Source organism: Passer montanus, unplaced genomic scaffold, assembly GCF_014805655.1.
Source record: "Passer montanus isolate IOZ18808 unplaced genomic scaffold, ASM1480565v1 scaffold29, whole genome shotgun sequence".
Classification (NCBI taxonomy): Eukaryota; Metazoa; Chordata; class Aves; order Passeriformes; family Passeridae; genus Passer; species Passer montanus.
In genome coordinates this window covers 685,654-705,722 of record NW_024367596.1, presented here as the reverse complement: position 1 = coordinate 705,722, position 20,069 = coordinate 685,654, and the positions used below count along the sequence as shown (strand labels likewise).

General features: G+C 48.8%; 1 protein-coding gene across 1 annotated transcript in view; it reads right to left on the bottom strand.

Moving 5' to 3' along the window:
* ARHGEF26 (Rho guanine nucleotide exchange factor 26) overlaps positions 1-20,063 on the bottom strand; it is a 28,040-nt gene extending 7,977 nt beyond the window's left edge. The window contains 10 exon segments of the mRNA XM_039713417.1: positions 2,403-2,492; positions 3,039-3,113; positions 4,233-4,362; positions 4,757-4,909; positions 10,713-10,873; positions 12,352-12,408; positions 15,839-15,984; positions 17,866-17,902; positions 19,301-19,813; positions 19,815-20,063. Of these exon segments, the coding sequence (XP_039569351.1) occupies positions 2,403-2,492; positions 3,039-3,113; positions 4,233-4,362; positions 4,757-4,909; positions 10,713-10,873; positions 12,352-12,408; positions 15,839-15,984; positions 17,866-17,902; positions 19,301-19,813; positions 19,815-20,057 (1,605 nt within the window). The 5' untranslated portion in view covers positions 20,058-20,063.
* Between the last annotated feature and the right edge of the window lie 6 nt (positions 20,064-20,069).

Here is a 20,069-nt window from a genome sequence, read left to right as displayed (position 1 = left end):
GGGACAGACTGACACCTCCCGAGGGCACAGAGCAAAGCCTGACTTCAGGAATGTGTCTGCAGGGTGAGAGCAGCTCCTGCAGCACGAGGGGGCATGGCAGTGTCCTCGGTACCTCGCAGCCCTTCCTGGGGCAGAGGGGGCAGTCCTGTGCCGGTGTCACCGGGAAGGGCAGCAGGGCTGTGCAGGTACAACCTCCTTCCTCCCACACCTCTGATGTGCCCTCCCTTGGCAGCACAACGGGAAGGGTTCCATGGCCTTGCTGTTCTGCTGGGGCTCCTGAAGTGTCTCAGCTACCTGTCAGGCTTCACTGAAAAGGGCTAACGAGGGATCCTGCAGCTCCTCTCTTCATCCAGCTCATGTGGGTGCAGCAGGAGCTCCCTTCTCCCTAGGAGAGGGCCAACACCTGCAGCAGCTGCACCAAAGCCCCAGAGGATCTGAGCTGCCTGATGTGCAGACTTGTCTTTATTAATCCAAATGATTCCCAGGAGACACAGGAATTTTGTTCTTCTGGGGCAGGAAGATGGAGGGAGGTGTGGGACTGTCCTGGTCACCCAGACCCTCTGAGGCTGCCCCGAGACAGATGCTCCATGCTAATGAGCACAGCTGCCTGCTCTCCCCTCATTCAAGCACCTCTCACATACTTTTGAAAAACACCCCTTCATGCAGTTGTCAGCTGCCTTCCCCATTCTGCATGAGTTGGCTTTTTGTACCTGTTAATCCTGGCCAACTGCAGCCTGCCTGTGCCTGCTGAGCCAAACCAAAAACCCAGCACTGGACTGAGCCCTCACTGCTGCAAGAACAAACACTCACTCCCTAAACAAACCCCCACAACTTCTCTTGTGCAAAAGATGCAAAATTTAAGAAAAAAAACTGCTGAAACTTAATTACAAATTGAATTCCACAGCAGAGCCATGCACACAAGCAACATGAGATTTGAGTCACTTCCCTTGGGCTCCCATGAAGCTCTCCACAGTTACATCTAACAAAAAAATAAACAAATCTCCAAAACTCCGTGAGACTGGGCAAGGACAGAAATACTTTAACTAATTTATAATGGCTATAAAACAGAATTACAGTCCCATGATGACTGGTTTACAAGCAAAAAATACTTTTAAAAGTTCTATTTGAGGATGAACAAAAAATTCCTCTAATCTGTACTCCAAGTGAGTTCATCCTATTTTCCTAATTGACTCTCTTCCAGAGATAGCTTGGTTTTACTTTAATTTTTCCTTAATTGCCAAAGGAGCAAATCACGTGCACCACGTCCCTGCTGCAGAAATGAGACTCTCAGAAGTGAAAAATGCATTTAACCAGAGTGGGGCTTCCCTGCCCTGGGGCCTGAGGGGCTGCAGGGCTGGGGCTTGGATGCACAGAGGGAAATCTCACACAAAAGCACAGGAAGACAAAGCCCCCTGAAAATGCTGCTGCTGCCAAGGCACCAGCACAAGCTGCTCCAGGGCAGGTGGGGTCACCCAGGACCACAGAGGGACACAGAGGGATGGGCAGGGACACAGGACCCCAGGCCCTGAGGGACTCCTGGATCTCAGGGAACCATGGAGCAGCTCAGCCCCCACACTGGGCTGGACTCACTGAAGACTTGAGTCTGGTACCACCCATCAGGAAATGCTCTGCTGTCACTTGCCCAGAAGTGTTGTATTTGTTGTTGCTGTTGCTATAAGCAAATATTATTACTATCAATTTTTAGACAAAATTTGAGAATTAAAATACTTTAGGCAAGTTGAAAATGTCTTTTTGGAGGCAGCATTTGCCCCGAGCCTGACCCAGAGCTTTTCAAGAGCTGTGCTTTTAAAACCATGAACCAATCTCCACATGCCTGATAATGAAAATATCTTCTCCCAGAAGAATCCCCATTGTGTAATGGTATCAGATATCAATGATAGAAATGGGATTGTAGCAAATATTAAACAGAAACAATAAATTTACTTGAAGAAAATCCAATAAACCTCCCCTACCTATGACTGAGTCTGCTGTTGTTTCCTACAGAAGAGTGATTGTACAGGAAGTTTTTTATAGAAACCTGTCCTTGGGGGGAAGGACAAACACCCCCTGGATCCTTCCCTGGTGTGGAAGTGTTTTCCCAGGTACACCTTTCTCATTGGATACATAAGAAAATTTCAGCAGTGAGCAGCAGCCTTTGGCCTTTCTCCTAATGCCAGAATCTTCACAGCAGCTTTACCTTTACAGCAAATACTCTACACTCAGTATTTATTCAAAATCCCTTGTGCTGTAGCATCACCTTCTACTAAAATTAAAATACTTGACCAAAAGTTTTCATTTCTGTTGTGCCACAAGAGATCACTTTGCAAGAATCACTGTGGGATATGACCATGCTGGTCTGCTGTTCACTGCCTGGCTGGTCAGGACCATGCTCCCCATCCTACCTTGATTTTGAATTCCAGCTGGGAGTTAATGGTGTACATCATCTCCGTCCTCTCCATCTTGCGGGCGCCCTCGTTGCACAGACGCACGAGCTGCAAAGGGACAGGGCTGAGCAGGGACCATGGCCTCCAGCCTCCTGCACCAACTGCTGCTCCCTTGGGAGGGCCCTGCAGGGCACAGGGCCCAGCAGGGGCACAGGGCCCAGCAGGGACACGTCCACCTCAATGTGGCGTTTGCAGGGCTGGCTCTGTGGCTGCACTGCTCCCAGACCCCCCTCGCCCCTGTGATCCCACAGGAACCCCATAATTTGTGATTCTCCAGGGGGAACAAAGGTTCAGCCCAAGTTCTGGCTGAGCAGGGCCCAGGCTGATGATCAGCTCCACACACACACCCTCCTCCAGCTGCACTAACTTCCCACACTGCTCCCCCACAAACCCAGAATCACCACAGCATGGTCCAGTTTGGGAGCTTTTCCCAAGTAGGAGCCAGTAATTCTGCACAGACCCAATCCCCAGTGCCCTTCCTTAAATACAACAATGCAGAGCCTCACACTTCAGTGCTTTTCCCACCTGCATTATTTATGCATGGAAAACATCCATTTTTCCCTGCAAGTACTCAGGAATGACTTGAGAACATACCTTGCTGACTTCTTTCAGAGCCTGCTTGCAGTTCTCGTATTTTGCTGAATCCTTGGGGGTTTTCTGGCAAATAGTCTGGAACAAAACATCAGTTAGCTCAGAGGACCAAGCAGCACAGACTGCAACCCAGAGGTTTCACATCTTAACTGAAATCCAGAAGCTGAATCACAGCTGTGGGCTGAGATAAAGAGGGAACACCGGTCACTTGGTCACACTAAGGAGTGCCTCCCTGCAAAGGTTTGGGGACAAAGTGATGCTTTGCACCTCTCCAGAAGAGGTTTATACAACCATCTCCAAACAGAAAACAAAACTGAAAGAGTGGGAAATAAAATGCTTCATTTGATTGTTTAGATTACTTCAGCCAAAGAGGGGAAGGAGGTTAGGGAAAAAAAAACAAGAAGGAGAAGGCAACCCTAGTGACACTCTGCAGGAATACTGGATTATTATTCCATTTTTTACACAGAAATGTACTGCAGAGAAGACAGAATTCAATGTCCATGAATGAACTAACTGTCCAGGTGATCAAATTACTCAGTGCTCAATTTAAAAATACACAGAACAAAATTATCAGTTCTGTTTCTGGCTCCTATCAGTGCTGCAATCTGAGCCTGATCACAATCTGCACTCCTGCTGGTGGTCCAGCTCCTGCCTTAGTCCTGGCACCTTAACTGAAATACCCCAACTCCTGGTGTGAATTCTGCCTGACAGACACTCCCTTCACTTCCATCGCTCTCTCTGGGTCCCTGGTCACTGCACAGGGAGGGACAGCTCAGTGCCACTCACACACAGCTCCCTTGGGAATGGAGTCCACCCTTCAGGTTCCCAAGAGTATCCCTGCCCAAGGGCCCTCACCCATCCTACACCACAGCAGGCCTTGTTTTTCTGCTGCAGGGTTCATTTCTATCCTAGCACTACATACAATTCCTGAGCTGGTTCCTCCTGAGTTTCAGAGCCATTCTGACCCTTTACTGTACAATTTTCCCACTAGAACATGCAAGTATTTAACTTGTGAATGGGGGAGCAGGAGGGCCCAGTCCCAGTCAGCAAAGAAATGCAGCAGGAATCCACAATCCACAGGCCAGGAGTGGCGTAAGGGAGAAGGCATGAAGAGACTGGAGAGAACCAGAACTGAGTGTGAGAGAACATTAACACTGCGAGAACAAGCAGCAAGGAAAGAGGGACGTGGGTGCTCACATCCATCAGCAAGGGGAGACGAGTGACTCTCTGCATGGGGAGGATGAGGAAGGAGATCATGGGCAAGTTCCGGCAATCCTCGTGGGACTCGATCCGGGACAGCACCTCCTTAAACGCTGGGTTTGTGGCTCTGGGGAGAAGCAGGATGCAAGAATTCAATGGTATGTTTACCAAACGATTGTGCAAGTTGCCACATTTTAAATAAACCATTATTTTATAAAAAGGAAGTGTGATTTGCAGTAGTCAGACCACCCCAACCTTCAGCTTTGTTCCCTCAGATCCAGCAGCCCCAGCACTGACACTAAACCTCAGGAGGTGCCACCCCAATGGGGAGGGCAGAGCCAGGTGTGCCACACGGGGCCACTGTCACACTGAACTGATGGAGGAAGGGGCATGTGAGCCACGGCTGGGCAGGAGGGGCAGTGCAGCTCCCGGAGAGGCCCCAGTCCCCCAGAGGAAGGCAGCCAGCAGGGCCAGCGTGGCTGGCAGCCCCAGGTCTGCCCTGCCGAGGGAGCCGTGCTCACAGCAGTCTCTGCAGGGTGCGCTGCTGGTACACCTCGTTGGTGCAGTACTTCACGTAGGGGTCGAAGCTGCAGCCCGCGTGCCGCGCCACGATGTCGCTGATGTCATCGATGAAAACGCTGCTCTGGTGCCTGGCCTCCAGCTCCTCAAAGAACCTGCGGGTTAAAGCCAACTGCTCACTGTTACATGCAAACAGCACCTTCCTCTCACAACACTCCCCTGACACAAGGCAGTTACCACCCGATGCCAGCCGGGCTGGCTGTGACAGGGCAAGGCCACCCCTCCTGTGGCAGGGCAGCGAGAGCAGAGCTGGCAGGACACGGGCCAGGACACGGGCCCACGGCTGCTGCTGGCCCCTGGCAGCTCAGCAGCAGCGCTGGCACAGGCACTTCCCACTCTCCCACTGCCACAACCAAGCAGCATCCCTGAGCTGGTCAGACCAGAATTTCCAGAAACAGGGTTGGAAAAGAAATGAAACTAGTTCATACACCCATGAACACATTTCCTCTTGCAATTAAAGGCAGCACAGCACCAGAAGTGCTCGATGGAGTACAGGTATGTGTGGCTGCTGGGCCAAGGACAAAGCCATGTGGTGGAGCAGGACATGGTGCTCCACATGCTGCAGTCCTCCCCTGGAACCAAACACTAGAAACACTGAAAAAGGGCACAGAACCCAAAACCCTGAGCTGGCTTTTCTCCTAAGCATGCTTGTTCTGACAACTTCCCTGTTGTCTGTCTCAATCCCACATGTGAGTCTCTGGCCACTGGACACCTCCCACTGCTTTCTGCGCTCCCAACGTTCCCAAAGCACAGGCCTTGATTTCCATGATGCTCACTGTAATTCCTCACTGTAATTCCCCACTGTTTGGTGTGGAACAGTCACAGATCAGCTCTGCAGGTCACCCCTCACACATAAAAAGCTGTCCTGATTGAAGCCTCTGTACATCAGCATTCACTGCAAGAATCCTCAACTCCCTGGAGTCAACAAGTTCATACAAAAATTCTCATTCAGCACAGAAAACATTAAGGAAATACTTAGAATAGATTAATCTCCAGTATTTTGAAATCTGCTTTATTTCATTTCAGCCCTTTATTCAATTTTTCAATCACTAACAGTGGCTCTTTAAATCTGCCGCCTTTTTCAAGCAATGCTCTCCAGAGTTTGCTTTAGGAACACACCTCACACACGTGAGAGGAGCAGAACAGGATGAGCAGCAGCTGATCGTGTGCAGCAACAGGGCTTAACTGGATTAAGGCACTGTCCAGGTGTGCCTAGGAGCAGCTGCTGCACGGAGTGCCTGCCAGGCTCTCACTGGGTCAGCCAGGTGGATTCTGCTCTGGTTTTGGGCTCTGTTTTTGTGACGTTCTGACACAGTAACTGCAGATGGACTGGCTGAGAAACAGGGCTCTGCCTGCAAGGGCTGAGCAGGATTTGTTACAGCCCTGTCACTGCTGAGCCCCCCAGCACCTCCTGGCCCCCAGGCAGCCTCCTGCAAGGCACAGCACACGGTGAGCTGTCACAGACTTGTTCTGTGCTCTGCATTTGGGTTTAGTGCCAGGACCGGCCCCTAGGGGCACATAAATAATAAAATTACAGAAAAAAGAGCCTGTAAGTGTGGAGTCTGCAGTGTCTCAGGAGCCACAGCAGAGCCCCATCCCACACTGGGATTTGTTTCTCTCTGCTCAGACATGTTTATGGCTGGGAGAACCTCCCACTGCTGCCAATTCACTTTGCTCAGGAAATGAGGAAATCCAACATTTCCTGCTGTGTTATGGCACACTGACAAGGTGTTGGACCCTGCTGGGCCACAACTTCCACCTTCAGAATTTATCTGGTGCTTCATCAGTGACATCATCAGAGACAGTCCCTGTAAGAACAGCAAAGATCTGGGAGAGCAGAAGACAGAAAAAAAAAATAAAAAAGGGAAAAGAGGGACAAAGAGGAGCAGTATATCAAAGTCCCATCTCCCAATATGTCCCGTAAGGAAATCCTGCACCAAAGCTTGAATCAAAAGCTGTAGTTTTCCATATCCAATCTGCTAATTATTAGATACAATCAGTGAACCAGACACATCATAAACCCTTTCACTTACAATTTTAGGACAGATTCTGCCATAAAGCTCAGGACTGAGGGATGGAATGATGCCATTCAATTTAACCAACAAGGAATTTGCTGTGATATGTGCAGCTATTTTTGCTGAATGTCAGAAGGATTTATTTCAAACATCTCTTTGTTAAATCCAGGACTTTTCTGGTTAAAGTTAGATCCAATTCAGAGAAAGTCAAACAGCACTGCAGGACAGAACTTTATTTCCTTCATCTTGTCCTTACAGTGTTTAAAAGAACCATCCACTCTGCAACACTCCTGAAGGCCGAGGGCCAAATTCAGAAATGCAGGTTTAGTTCCAGGGTGCTGCAGCCACCACCAGTGGAGGGGCAGCAAGCAGAATTCAGCCTCTTGCTCCTGGAGACAGGGGCCCTGAAGTAACAATGCCACCTTGAGATAACTTCAGCTAGAGGCAACAAAGATTTCTGATTAACCTCTTCAAATCTGAACCTTCTCATCAGGAAGAGAATCTGAACATCTGCAACATTATTGTTATTTAGGGAAGGGGAGGGGGATTTCAAATAGTAAAAATAGGAAAAATGGTCTTATTTCCATAGAATTTTTATGCTGAATCAAAATCAGTTTTTACAAAATAAAAAAGGCTGGGGAGAGAGTGATTAAAGTGCAGAAGTGAAATCAGTTTGTTTGGCGAGTTCCCCCAGCCTCAATAATGGAAACCAACACAGAGCTACACACACAAATGGAACACCTGAGGCTGCAGACTCACAGCCCATAAAAGGCCCTTGCTGGGCAGCAGCAGGAGCAGCTCAGAGCCCGGGCAGGAGCAGCTGGCCCTGCAGCATTCTGCTCCCTCTGCAGCAGCTCGGGGCCAGCCCACGCCCCAGGCCCATCCCACTGGGGAGCCACTCGCCTCCCCAGCCATTTACAGTGCCCTGGCACAAATCCAGGGCACTGGGAGGCCACAGCAGCCCCGCCAAGATATCCTGCTCCAGAGAGATTCCCCAGACAGCAGGAAGGTGCCCACAGCACCTGGGCACAGGTGGGACCTGCAGGGTAACAAATGTCCATTCAGGCAATAAACACACCCAGGGACACTGGGACAATAAAATGGGAATGTCTCTGACAAGCCAGGAACCCATCACAACCAGAGTGTTCACAGCCTGTGATTCTGTGACTAACACAGAGTTTACAACCTGACAGAACCTGTTAAAATGGTTTTGTTAGGATCTTTTCTGCTAATGCTGCTCTGGGATCACAGAACCGTTTGCCCTTTGCTGGCCTAATGGCACAGAAGGCACAAATGCTAAATCTTCCCTTCTTCCTATAAACTTGGGGATCTGGCCCTGCAGACCAGCTGCTCCTGAAGACACCTCCCTGATTTCCCTGGGACTGCTCTTTCCCCAGAGAGGCTCCTGGGGAGCTGTCCGACCTGACACTGATTTCTCAGGCTGCATTCCTGGCTCACTCCCGGCTGAGCTGCTCCCTGGCATCCCCACAGCCCCAGCAGCTCTTGGCCAGGGCTGCACTGCTGAGGGTTTGGGCTGCAGCACATCACACGAGGCCAGTGAAGTCCAGCTCTCTGAGGCCACCTTCCAGGAGCTTTCCATGCACACACAGAGCTTGTGCTGCCCAGGTTATCCATCTCCACTCCCCGCGGTCAGAGACTCCAGGGAGCTCCCAAAAGCAGAGACAGTCTCTGCTCTCTGCATTCTGCTTCCAACAAAGACAGCTTTGTTCCCAGGAATGCCCTGTCAGGCATGACAGGCCTATCCTGGTGTTATTGGAGAGTTTCCATGTTCCAAGCCACAGTTCCTAGACAGAGGCTTGAAGCAGTTTCAACTAAAGGTTTTTTAGAAAGCATTTTTATCAGCTCAGGTTCTTCAGCTCACCAAACTTTGTCCAAGCAACCAAAACCACTGGTAACTATTCTCATACTCAGGTTTTGTACTAAGCAAAGGCTGCTTAAGAAAACAGCAGGTTGGGACAGATGCTCCATTTTACACAAAAGGGTGGCTTTTGCTACTTTGAAACACCTTGAAAATAGAAAGCAGAAGTTTGGAGATACCAAGCTGGTATCTGGTTTAAAATCACTTCCACTGTTTACACAAATGACGTTGCTCAAAGCCAGCACAAAGTTTTGTTTTAGTTTAACAGTATTGCAAAACTCAGGAGATAAATTATGTTTTCATTTAAGTTTAAAAGGAGTTATGACTTCTGATTTTACCCCAAGTCATAAAAACCCAAGCTCTTAAACCATGAGACTTCACAGACAAGAAAGAATAAGATTATAATTCTAGGCCAGTGTGGTATTTTTCCATTCTTTTTTTTCCTCTCCCTCCCACTTCCTTTGAAGACTATTACTCAAAAGGGATCTTAGAGTTCCCCTAAGAGTACTGCTCTCCCCACCCCCATTGTCCTCTACCTTCACCTCACATTTTGTGTAAGGAGTACCTGTGAAAGGAACTTTTCCTTGAAAATAAAGCTTTTGATAAGCTGCACTCCCTGACACCAGTGCTGCCAGACTGGGGTGGCTCTGGGGCCACACAACTCCCAACCTCAGGCAGAAGACCTCAACTGCAAGAGACAAAGAAAGGGGATTGGGAGGGAGGAAGGAAGGATCCCCAGCCAAACCTAAACGTTCTCCTGCTCTGTAGCTCCTAAACTGGGTTTGCACTTGACACAGCACATCAGCCTCCAAAAAACAAGATCTTGTTGCTGCATGAACTTCAGCAGACAAACTGCTGCACAACAGATGTCAAATTCCACAGACTTTGTGGTGTCTCAGAGAAAAAAGCCAAGAAATTACTTTACTGTGGCTGGAGACATGGACCTTCACAAGTTCCACCAAGGTAAAAGAGGATTTAATGCTAAAGAATTCACAAAGGGGACAAAAGAAGGGGGAACGAAATAAAAAACTATTCAGAATCCTTGTCAACCTTCAGCCCCCCTTCTGAAAGGAGGCCAATATTTCTCTGTTCCACAGGTAAAGAGATCCATGTAAATGTGCACAGGGCTACAGCTGTGACCACCCAGCACCTTCAGGAGGCCAGGAGCCACTGTGCTCCCTTCAGACTGCAAATCAGGGACAGAAAAAGCAACACAGACATTCTGGTGCTCTAGGTATGTGGAACACATAATCCACCTGCTGCTGGGAACAGAACAAATTGCAAGGAAGCAAAGCCACATCCAGCAACTTTTTGGTGTGAAGAGAGTGTGAAGCACTCTGAGAGCACATACATATGCATGTCCTGGATTAAATAACACTGGCAGTAATCACCAGTCACAACAAGGCTTGTATCATGTAGGATCTGCCATTTCCTCCTCTTCAGGCACTATCTGCAGTGTCTGTTTCCCTTGCTCCAGACTGAAGGAATGTGCCCAAAGCAGCAGCAGAGCAGCTGCTCCCCGTGGCAGCAGAGCCAGGTCCTGGAGCTCACAGGGGTGACAGGGGTGACAGTCCCAGAGCACAGCCAGGCCTCAGGACAGCACCCTCTGCACCAGCTGGCACGAGCCAGCTCTCCAGGGCAAGCACGAAACTCCAGCTCAAATCCAACAGCTCAGCAGGGCAGGCTAAGCTTTATTTGATACCCCGCAAGGACCAGGGCTGAGTGCCTGGCCAGCATTTAGCCCAGAACTGTTTAGATTTGAAGGATGCTGATTCCCACTACGATTCACTCTGTGCTTTCCTTCCCTCCCCATTTGCAGAGACACAAATCCCAGGCCAGCCCCGCTCACACTCCTGTGCAGATCTCTGCCACCTGTATTTTCCATCTTCAAACCAGCAGGAAGAAATGCTCACCACTCAAATGGTTCACTCTGCATCCAAAAAGAAACCTGCTGCTATGTTTGAGGCTGCACAGCTCTGTTAAATACAGAAATGCCACACTTACTTTTTGCTTGCTTCATAAACATCCGTGATGTTGGAGAAGAGGTGGTGGCTCTCTGTTTTGGTCATTGTGAGGCTCAGTTCCCTGGAATTTTTAAACATCCGGATCAGAATCTCCAGGCTCAGCAAATAGGAGTGCTCAGAAGATATCACCTCAAATATTGCCTGCAAAGTGAAGGGGGAAGAGAAAAGACTTACTAGTGACTGGGCTTCTTTCCTTAAAAACAAAAAGAAAATGTTGAGCAGGGGTGCAAAGCAAAGTTTTGGATGTCAGCTAGAGATTATGACTTAAATATTCATCTCTATAATAGTTACATCATTAATTAGAAATAAGTGATTTAATACTAGAAACAGTCTTTGTTAACAAGTCTACAGTCAGAGTTTTCAATGCAACTGCAAACCAAGAGTTTGAAGAGAATTTAACTCTAAAAAGCAATTTAAAGAACAGATAAAGAATAAATTATAAAGCAGTTTAAAAGAAATACAGCAAAAGCATGAATTGGTAATATAACTGCAGTTTAAAAATATTTATTTAGGCTCCCACTGAAAGAACTGGCCTCTAAAATTCAAATTGAAAACCCTCAGGCATGAAAACATTTTTTGCTAACATTGAAGACTTTACATTTAAAAGGAATCCAAAGAACTTGTTCTTTTTGAAAGGATGCAAATATGGCTCCAGGAAATACAGACTAAGGGCTCCTAAAGGACATCACTGAAATAGATGCTTTGGCTCAAAAGCTTCCCAGCAGGAGGGGGTGAGGTATGTCCTGGAGAGCAATGAAGACTGGGACAGACTCCCACGGCAGGTAATGCTGCAGGGTTCCTGGGCAAGCCCTGTTTGCTGTGGAAGGACACACCTGGGGAGGAGCTGCAGGGACACAGCCACCCTGGCCAGGCCAAGCTTGGCAAGCTCTCCCTGCCTGTGACACGGCCCTGCAGCGAGCACGGGGGTACAGCACATGTACAGGACACAAGGAGCACAGGGGAAAAGGGAGGTGGATAAAGAGGACACAAGGAGCACAGGGGAAAAGGGAGGAGAATGAAGAGGACACAAGGAGCACAGGGAAAAGGAAGGTGGATGAAGAGGACACAAGGAGCACAGGGGAAAAGGGAGGTGGATAAAGAGGACACAAGGAGCACAGGGAAAAGGAAGGTGGATAAAGAGGACACAAGGAGCAAAGGGCAAAGAGAGAGAACAGACAAGCATCCCAGTGCTGCTGCTGCCAGCAGGGAGGCTCCTGCCCTGCTCCAGGGCTCAGGGACCAGCTGGGCTCCAGCAGGCACACCATGTGCCCAGCACTGCTCACAGGGGCAGGTACAGCCCAGGGGCTCTGTAGAAGCTGCTCTTTGCTCCTCACTGCTATAGAAACTCCTGTGCCACATCCCCCCTCTGTGAGCTGGAGGTCACTGTCACCCCTTCCCCAGCACAGCAGCGACCCTGGTGCTGCCAGGCTGGAGCACCCCAGGAGCCCCTGGCATGGACACAGGCACCTCAGCACACACTGGCTCAGTTTTTCTCCCTGGGGAGAGAGGACACTTCACTGCAGGGCAGGAAGCCAAGCCATGAACGCTTATCAACAAGCAGAGCACTGAGCCAGGCAGGCAGTGCAGCCCCGAGCAGCCAGCCCCAAAGCACAGAGTACCTCCTGTCTCTTCCTTTCCTCCTGGCTGATGGCTTCTGACAGGCCGTTCTTCTTCACCTACAAAGACAAATCAATCAATATTTTTAAAACCTTTTGTGGGAAAATGTGATTAAAAAGAGAGACAGTACTACCAAAAGCTAGAAAGCAAAGCACCAAGGAGGGCCTGGCTCTACAGGAGTTCTAAACACAGTACTCAGATCAGGAGGGACACCAGGGCAAGGAAGGGAAAGGACCGCAGCACCAAAACACGTGGAAGGCCCTGCTCTCTTTGTGGAGCAGAGGCACATCACAGACACAAGACCCCACACCCATTTCTGTCAGCCTTCTCCAAAAGCTCCTAACATGCTATCAACAGCAGCTTTCTCTTCTTGCTCCACCTGCTCCCTGGAATTTTAAAGGACATATCATTCCTCATTTGATTCCTGCACAGCTGGCCCCACAATGCTGGACAGCAGGAACAAGGAGGTGCCACACTCTGGTCTGCACACCAAGGTACAGACTCACAGGTAAATGCCTGTGGAAGTTACATCAACATTCCAGTGTGGGAGCCACTAGCCTTTGGAACACAACCTCCAGATTCCCACAGCACCACAAGCAGACACTTCTGGATGCTGAGCAAGAACTGATTAAAGTACATTTTAATCAGGAGCCTGAAAGCTTCAGAGCATTCCTGAGGAAGTGCAATGGCACTGAAAGGTGCAATGTAACTTTTCTCTGGATGCAGTGGAAGAGCTTTCTAAAAATACGCCAACACAGGAAATACCTAGGAACACATCCCCCAGATCTCAGTGCTCCCTGTTAACACAGACACTGCCAGAGTGCAGGGAGCTCCACGGGCACCTGCTGAATTCGTGCTCCAAACTGCAGCTGGCACCCACGGGTGTGTCCCACAAGGTACACATGAATTCATGGCACATGAACTCACAGGCCAAGGCCCAGCCTCACACTCCCCATCAACAGCAACACTTCCACAAGACAGAAGCACAGATATGGACACTGCTTTGGCCATTTCTGCCAAAGAAAATACAATACCTAATTCTGATGTGTCCAAAATGTTTAAGCTGAAATAATCCATAAAAACATCACGTGATACTAAGCAAACAAAAAGTTCACTGAAGCTAAGCACATGACCAGAAGGAATGAAAGAGGCCCAACATCACTGTTACTAACACTGGACTGGCTTTTCCCCTGCAATGACTGGTTCAGCCATGGAGGTGAGAAGCAAAGGATCAAAGGAGGACAGGTGCACTCCAGTCAGGGACAAAAAGTTCAAAACATGGAGGTGCTGAAGGGGGGGACCTCATCAGGAATCTGTGAAGTGGCTGCACCAAACCCAAAGTGACCACAAGCCCCCTGATACAGGGAGGGAAAGGGGAGTCAGTGCAGACATCAGCCCTGAAGGCCCCAGACTGTCACACCAGGGACCTGGGCTGGTACCACGGAGGGCAGGCAGCCCTGGACAGTGACCCTGGAAGGTGGCAGCCCTGGACAGTGATCCTGGAAGGTGGCAGCCCTGGACAGTGGCCCTGGAAGTTGCCAGCCCTGGACAGTGGCCCTGTGAGTGACCCTGGAAGGTGGCAGCCCTGGACAGTGACCCTGGAAGGTGGCAGCCCTGGACAGTGACCCTGGAAGGTGGCAGCCCTGGACAGTGGTCCTGGAAGGTGCCAGCCCTGGAGAGTGGTCCAGGCTCCCTAAAGCCACTCACAGCCGCTGATTTTACCATGAATGAGAAACCAGTCACAACTAAGATGAACATGTGTGAACACACTTCAGGAAGACAGAAACACCCTTTTTTATTACTGTTCTCTTAAAGAATTTGACCACTCCATACCTGAAGGGCACTACCCCCAACCACAGCTGGTGGGAGCTGCAGCAGCTCCCCCAGGGCAGCCTCGTGCAGAGAGGGGATCGCTCTGCCCTGCCCTCCCAGCACAGCACTGCTCATCAACCCCAGAGACATCCTCCTCCTCCTTTCCTAGCATATGCTGAAACACAGGACTGACATTTTCCAGCTGACTTCCTGCAACAACTCCAGACTCACTTTTTAACTTCTTAATACACATTGACAGCATGTAATTTTTCCAGAGTTATAAACACAGTCACTGTGAGTATCACATTCCCAGATTTTGTTTTCTCCATGCACCACCTTCTCCTGTATATTCCCCACTTCCAATTTTGTAAATCAAATACAAACAGTGCACAAGTTTCTGTGTGAGGAGCAGTAAAGAACAAATTGGTTTCTGTAACTGAAGCACAGCAGAGAACAGTTCTCCTGAGATGGTCTTCATGCTATTTTTGTCTCAAAGCAAATTAATGTTTTGAAATTATCATTATTATTACTAAATAGCATTCCTTCCAAAATACCTCAGCTGTTGAACATTTAACTGTTAGTTTGCCCAGAAGGCAGAAAAAACAATTTGACTTCATTATAAACACTTCTTTTTTTGCAACATGAAGCCAATTAACTATATTTTAAGTATTTGATTGCTGGAAAAAGAAAATTAAAGCACATCTTTTCAAAACCACATTGTCTTGCCTTCTTTATAATTACTGAATCAGAGATTCACCTTTCAATACTTTAAACTGCAAAGGGTCATCAGCATCTCTAAAGACAGCTCTGCTAATCAGACCATCTAACCAGCCTTTGGGGATCTCCCCGAGGCTTAATCCCTCATTTATTGGGATATACAGAGCTGATGGTCAAATACTCCAGGTGATCTTGTCATGGCATAATCTCTCTAATGCTCAAGATGAGCATCTACAACATTCTACAAGTTACATTAACAAAAGACAACCCCAAACCCTTCATTTCAGAGATATCCCTCCAGAAGCCACAGAAATGATCCAAGAATAACCACATAAACACAGAATTTCAATGGTTCCTTCAGTCCCAAAATGACATGTACGAGAAAGTGCTGTGGCAGTAGCAGCTGCTCTCAGTAATTTGTCAGGCTGTGCGCAGGGAAGGCAGTGAGACTGCAGCCCTGACCAGAACAGCTGAATTTACTCTGTTTAACAATGCTGCCCTGCCAAAGCCCTGCCGACTCTTCCCAGCCTGTGCAGGGACAGCACAGCACCACCAGCTCTGCTCTCCTCTTCTCAAAATGCTTTCCATTAAACATCTGCACTCGAGTCAGCCTAAGAGCTGGTGTGCAGTGATTTGGAACAATTCAGCAGCAACTTGTTTGTAACTAACTGAAGGCTTTCTTTAGTATAATTCACCCCTCCAGTGAACTCACACAACCCTTTTTTTAATGAATCGGTAAAGTTGTGCCTTTGCCAAATACAGGACTGTAAAATGAACTTGGTTTTATTGTTTTTTATGTGAAACAAAGACCAGTAACTGACTGGAACCTCCATGTCGTTCTTGTGAGATGAAAAAGATGATGACAAATTTCAGCCAAGAACTCCAGCAGCAAGTAAGAGAAGACTGTGCTTCAGCCCATCCTGAGATCCTGCCTCTGGCCATACAAGGATCACAACTCACCACAGAGAGCTGGCTCCACGTCGACCTCAGGGGCTTATAGGGAAAAACAACCTTGTCATCCAACTTCTGCTCTTGGGGCTCACACTCTTCATCAGAATCTATGTCCAGAGCTTTTTCTTTATAGTTCTGATATAAAACAGCATTTTCTGTCAAATAACAACAGGATGTCAGTCATTGCTATAAAGTTAGTTTAGCTGCTCTCATAAAAATTTAAAGTAACATTTAAACAATGAAAATAACCAAAGTGTCACTGTGCTGGTCACTCTCCACCAGACAAAGATAGCAACTGATTTGGGCTGGACAATGGTGCAGTACAGTGACAATGGATCACTGTACCCAAAGATCCTCCCAGACCGAATTAAAGAACAGATGTGGCCTTTGTCAAGAAAAAAAAAATAGCAAACAATTTTTTCTTCCTTGGTTTGCTATACCCAGTTCTGTAATTAACCAGCAATTAGAAAATGGGATTGTGTCTCAGTGGAGCAGTCACTGATCTGCAGGTCTCACTATTTTCATGTCCAGGAAAAGCACACTGCCCACAGCAACCCTTATTCTGTCAACTCCGAATACTGTCTTGACATTTCACTGTTTCCCAGTTTCAGAGATAAGAGGTCAGAACTATTCCAAATAGAAAGTTAAAAGCCTGAGTAAGAACGAGACCTATGAACCTTAAGACCAAATACACCCCTGGTGTATTTGAGTTGTGCCATCATTAACTCAGAACTATCAGTGGCAAAGGAACACAGGCGTGGAGCACTCTGCTGCTTCCCAACCTCCCTGGCCACACACCCTGGCAACAGCAGTGAGCAAGGACACAAATTCAACACCACAAAAACACACAGACAAATTCAGCCATTAAGCAGGCAGGCTCTGAAAGGTACTTTTAAATGGGCCAGGCTCTGGATAACACCCAATCTTCCCCTAGAAGAGACAGGGGAACTGAAGTGCTCCAGGCAGGGCCCCAACTCCTGCAGTTCCTCACCCGGCTGGGTGGGTCTGACCCACCTGCTCAGACCTACAGCCCTGCCCCAGGTGTGGCCTCTGGAGCAGCTCTTGGAGAAGGGCCTGTAGAGTTTATACACTTTTAACAGAGGAAACTGTCCCAGCAACTGAATTGCAGGAGGCATTCCAGAGAAAGTTATTAGCTGGGATCATCCACCACAGACAGGAGCATTGGAAGACAATCCAGAAAACATCATCAGGAGATAGTGTGAGAAGAGATAAAAATAAAGAGTAGGAAAGGGGATGATGCACAGAGAACACAGTGGGAAGCTCTGAAAGCAGAAACAAGAGGAAGGTAACACAGCAGCTGAGATGACCTCAAACAGGCAGTAAGCAGAGAAAAGCCAAGAGAGTAGCAGTTCTTGTAACAGACCTTCTGTGGACTCATCATAGATGTTTTCTTGTTGAAATATCAGGAAAAGCAGCAAACTTAGCAAAACCCAGAATTAACGAGTAACACAAAAATACAGCTGCAAAGACAGTGTTTCTCTGACACTTGTATTTGAAGCCTAGGTAGCAAGAAAAGAAAATGCTTAGAGAGCCCAAGGGTTCAGCCCAGCAGCCTCAGCTGATGAGAAGGCAGAAACAGCTGTGTGACCCTCCAGCCCAGAGTAACAACTCAGGTGTGTGCTGCAGGGATGGCCCCAAACCCCTAAGGGATCAAATGTCCTGCACCTCGGCAGCCCAGGAACAGGCAGGAAGGCAGTCCCACGTGGGGAGCCTGCTATGGAACTGCACAGAGCTGTCAGGGCTGAGGTGAACACAGCCAACAGCTCAGGTTTTGGGAAGGACAGGAGCTTAAGTGGAAAAGAAGCCCTTGACACACCTTTTTAGTCTGCCACTTCACAGTCTTTAAAATAGCCCCAAGGTAGGTCTAGTACCAAAATTATGGTCCCACATCTCCGTTGCATTACTGAAAAACAAGGTACTGAGTCTTTGACTCCATACAAAGGAAGTGTGCAAAACAATCCTGAAGTTCATTTCCCTTGGGAGTTATTAGCAAGTCTGGACAGAACAGAGCTCACCTTCCCCATCGAATGTCCCTTGTCCTTTCAGCATCTTCTGCAGATAATTTTAAGAGAAAAGAGAGATATGTTAGAAGGAGGAGAACGCAAAACAATCACAGTAACAAGAATGTCTGTTTTATTCAAGACTTGGGCACCAAATAAACAGGCCCTAAATCTGTAAACTTCCTATGTTGGACAAGAGCTCAGTAGAAACAGTTGTGTCACCAGAGAAAGTGAAAAGCTACCCTAGTTTCATTTCTCTCATGCCTTGCTTAGATGTATTTTCCCCATGTTTCAAAAACACACTACACTGGCTTGAAAGGGGTTCAGTGAACTCACAGCTCATCCCTCTGTCCCAGGGCTGTCCGTGGAGGCTGCCCTTCCACCCTGCAAACAAAGCCACTCTGAGCACTTTGCAAAGGAGCCTGCTGAGAGCACAACAAACCTCTGAAACAGAACAGCTGTTCTGGTGCAACAAGTCCCAGGGCCCAAGAGTCTATTTAATAAAACACTACTTGCAGAGAACTCTGTAAGGACAGCACAGTTTCGTGTCCTCCTATCTTAAACTTAACTCACTGTTTTAAGTCTATTACCAAACCAAGCCACACTCTGCAGCTGTTCACAATTCCATCAATTTCTATTTCACTGTTTGCAGTGTTTTCACAGAAGCATCCACTATCATAATTTCACACTGGCTGAAAACTGCCATAAAGCTGTTAATTAATTTAAAAGCTACAGCATCAGCCCTTGGCCTGATGTACTTTATTACAGAGAAATCTATGAATGTATTTAATACAGTAACAAGTTATATCTAAAATAAGGAAATACAATATTACACTATGATAAGTAAAAGAACACTATCAGTATGTCTTTATAATTTAATACATTAACATTCAATGTAACCCTACAAGAGGATTCTAAGGGATTACAACCAAGATTTAAAAACAGGCATACTGCTTTTACTTTCAGGCATTAAAAATTAAAATTACTTTCAGGCATTAAAATACCTGAAGTGATTTGTATCAATTTAAAAATCACTCAGTCATTTTTAAAAATAATTTAAAAGTAATGTCTCAGAGAAGCGGGGGAGGAAGTTCATTTTTCTGTCTCTATTCTAGCACACAGACTTTATTAAGACAATGTCCCTTTTTTTCCTGTTTACTCCTTTCTGGGACACAGGTTTTAAGCCTGGTTGGTTGTGAAAGCTGGAGAATCCAGCAGGAAAAGTGAGCAGGAAGCAGCCAGCAAAGGCTCTGAATCTCCCGCGTTTCAACAGAGCCCGCCATCTCCAACACCTCACTTGGAAAACAGCACTTTTAAAACTCACAGTCACTATGAAAAGTTTTGCATTAGCAAAAAAGCAAACTGAAAACTCCCAGCATTTATGGAAAACGCAGGATCAGCAGGCCAGGCTCCCACGGAGCCAACACCTTCACCTGTCAGCACACCTTACCTTAATCCTCCCCAGGCTCGAGAACTTCTCTTTATCCTCAACCACCGCTTTCAGGACGGGCTGGGACATTCTGTTTTGCTTCTTGCAGTTGGCGGAGCCGTCCAGGTCCACGCCGCTCACCACGGCCCGGCGGTAGGACGTGGAGCGCAGCCCGCGCCGCAGCGCGCCCGGGCCGCCCTCGGGCTCGTCCTCGGGGTCGCTGCCCAGGGACAGCCGCGGGGTCTCCACCAGGCTGCGCGCCTTCAGGCCCCGCTCGTGGCCCGCGGGCCGGCTCTCGGCCAGGCTGCGGGGGATCAGCTGCTGCGAGCCCACCCTGCGCGCCGCGGGGCTGTGCGTGCTCAGCAGCGCGGGGGGCTCCGCGCACGGCCCCGCCGGGGGCCCGCCGCGGCCGGCGGCCCTGCCCGCTGCCCGGCGGGGAGATGGTGCCGTTGGCGGTGGAACCGACGGGGCCGTCCGGAGCCAGGGCGAGCGCCCGGGAGCGCCGCTCCGGGGACAGCGCGGGGGAGCCCGGCGGCCGCACGGTCCCGTTGGACACCGATCCCATGGCGGGGCTGCCGGGCGAGCGGGTGCCGGTGCCGGCGGGCTGAGTCACGGGGAAGGCGCACCTGTCCTCCACGGGGAAGTCGGTGACGAGCACTCCGCTGGGGCTCTGGTAGGACTGCGGCCGCAGCTTGCTCCAGGCGAGGGGCTGCGGGCGCGGGGTCGCTCGCCGCCTCCAGCGCGGCGCGGCGGGGCCCGCCGGGGGCTGCCCGTCCATCGCCGCCCGCCC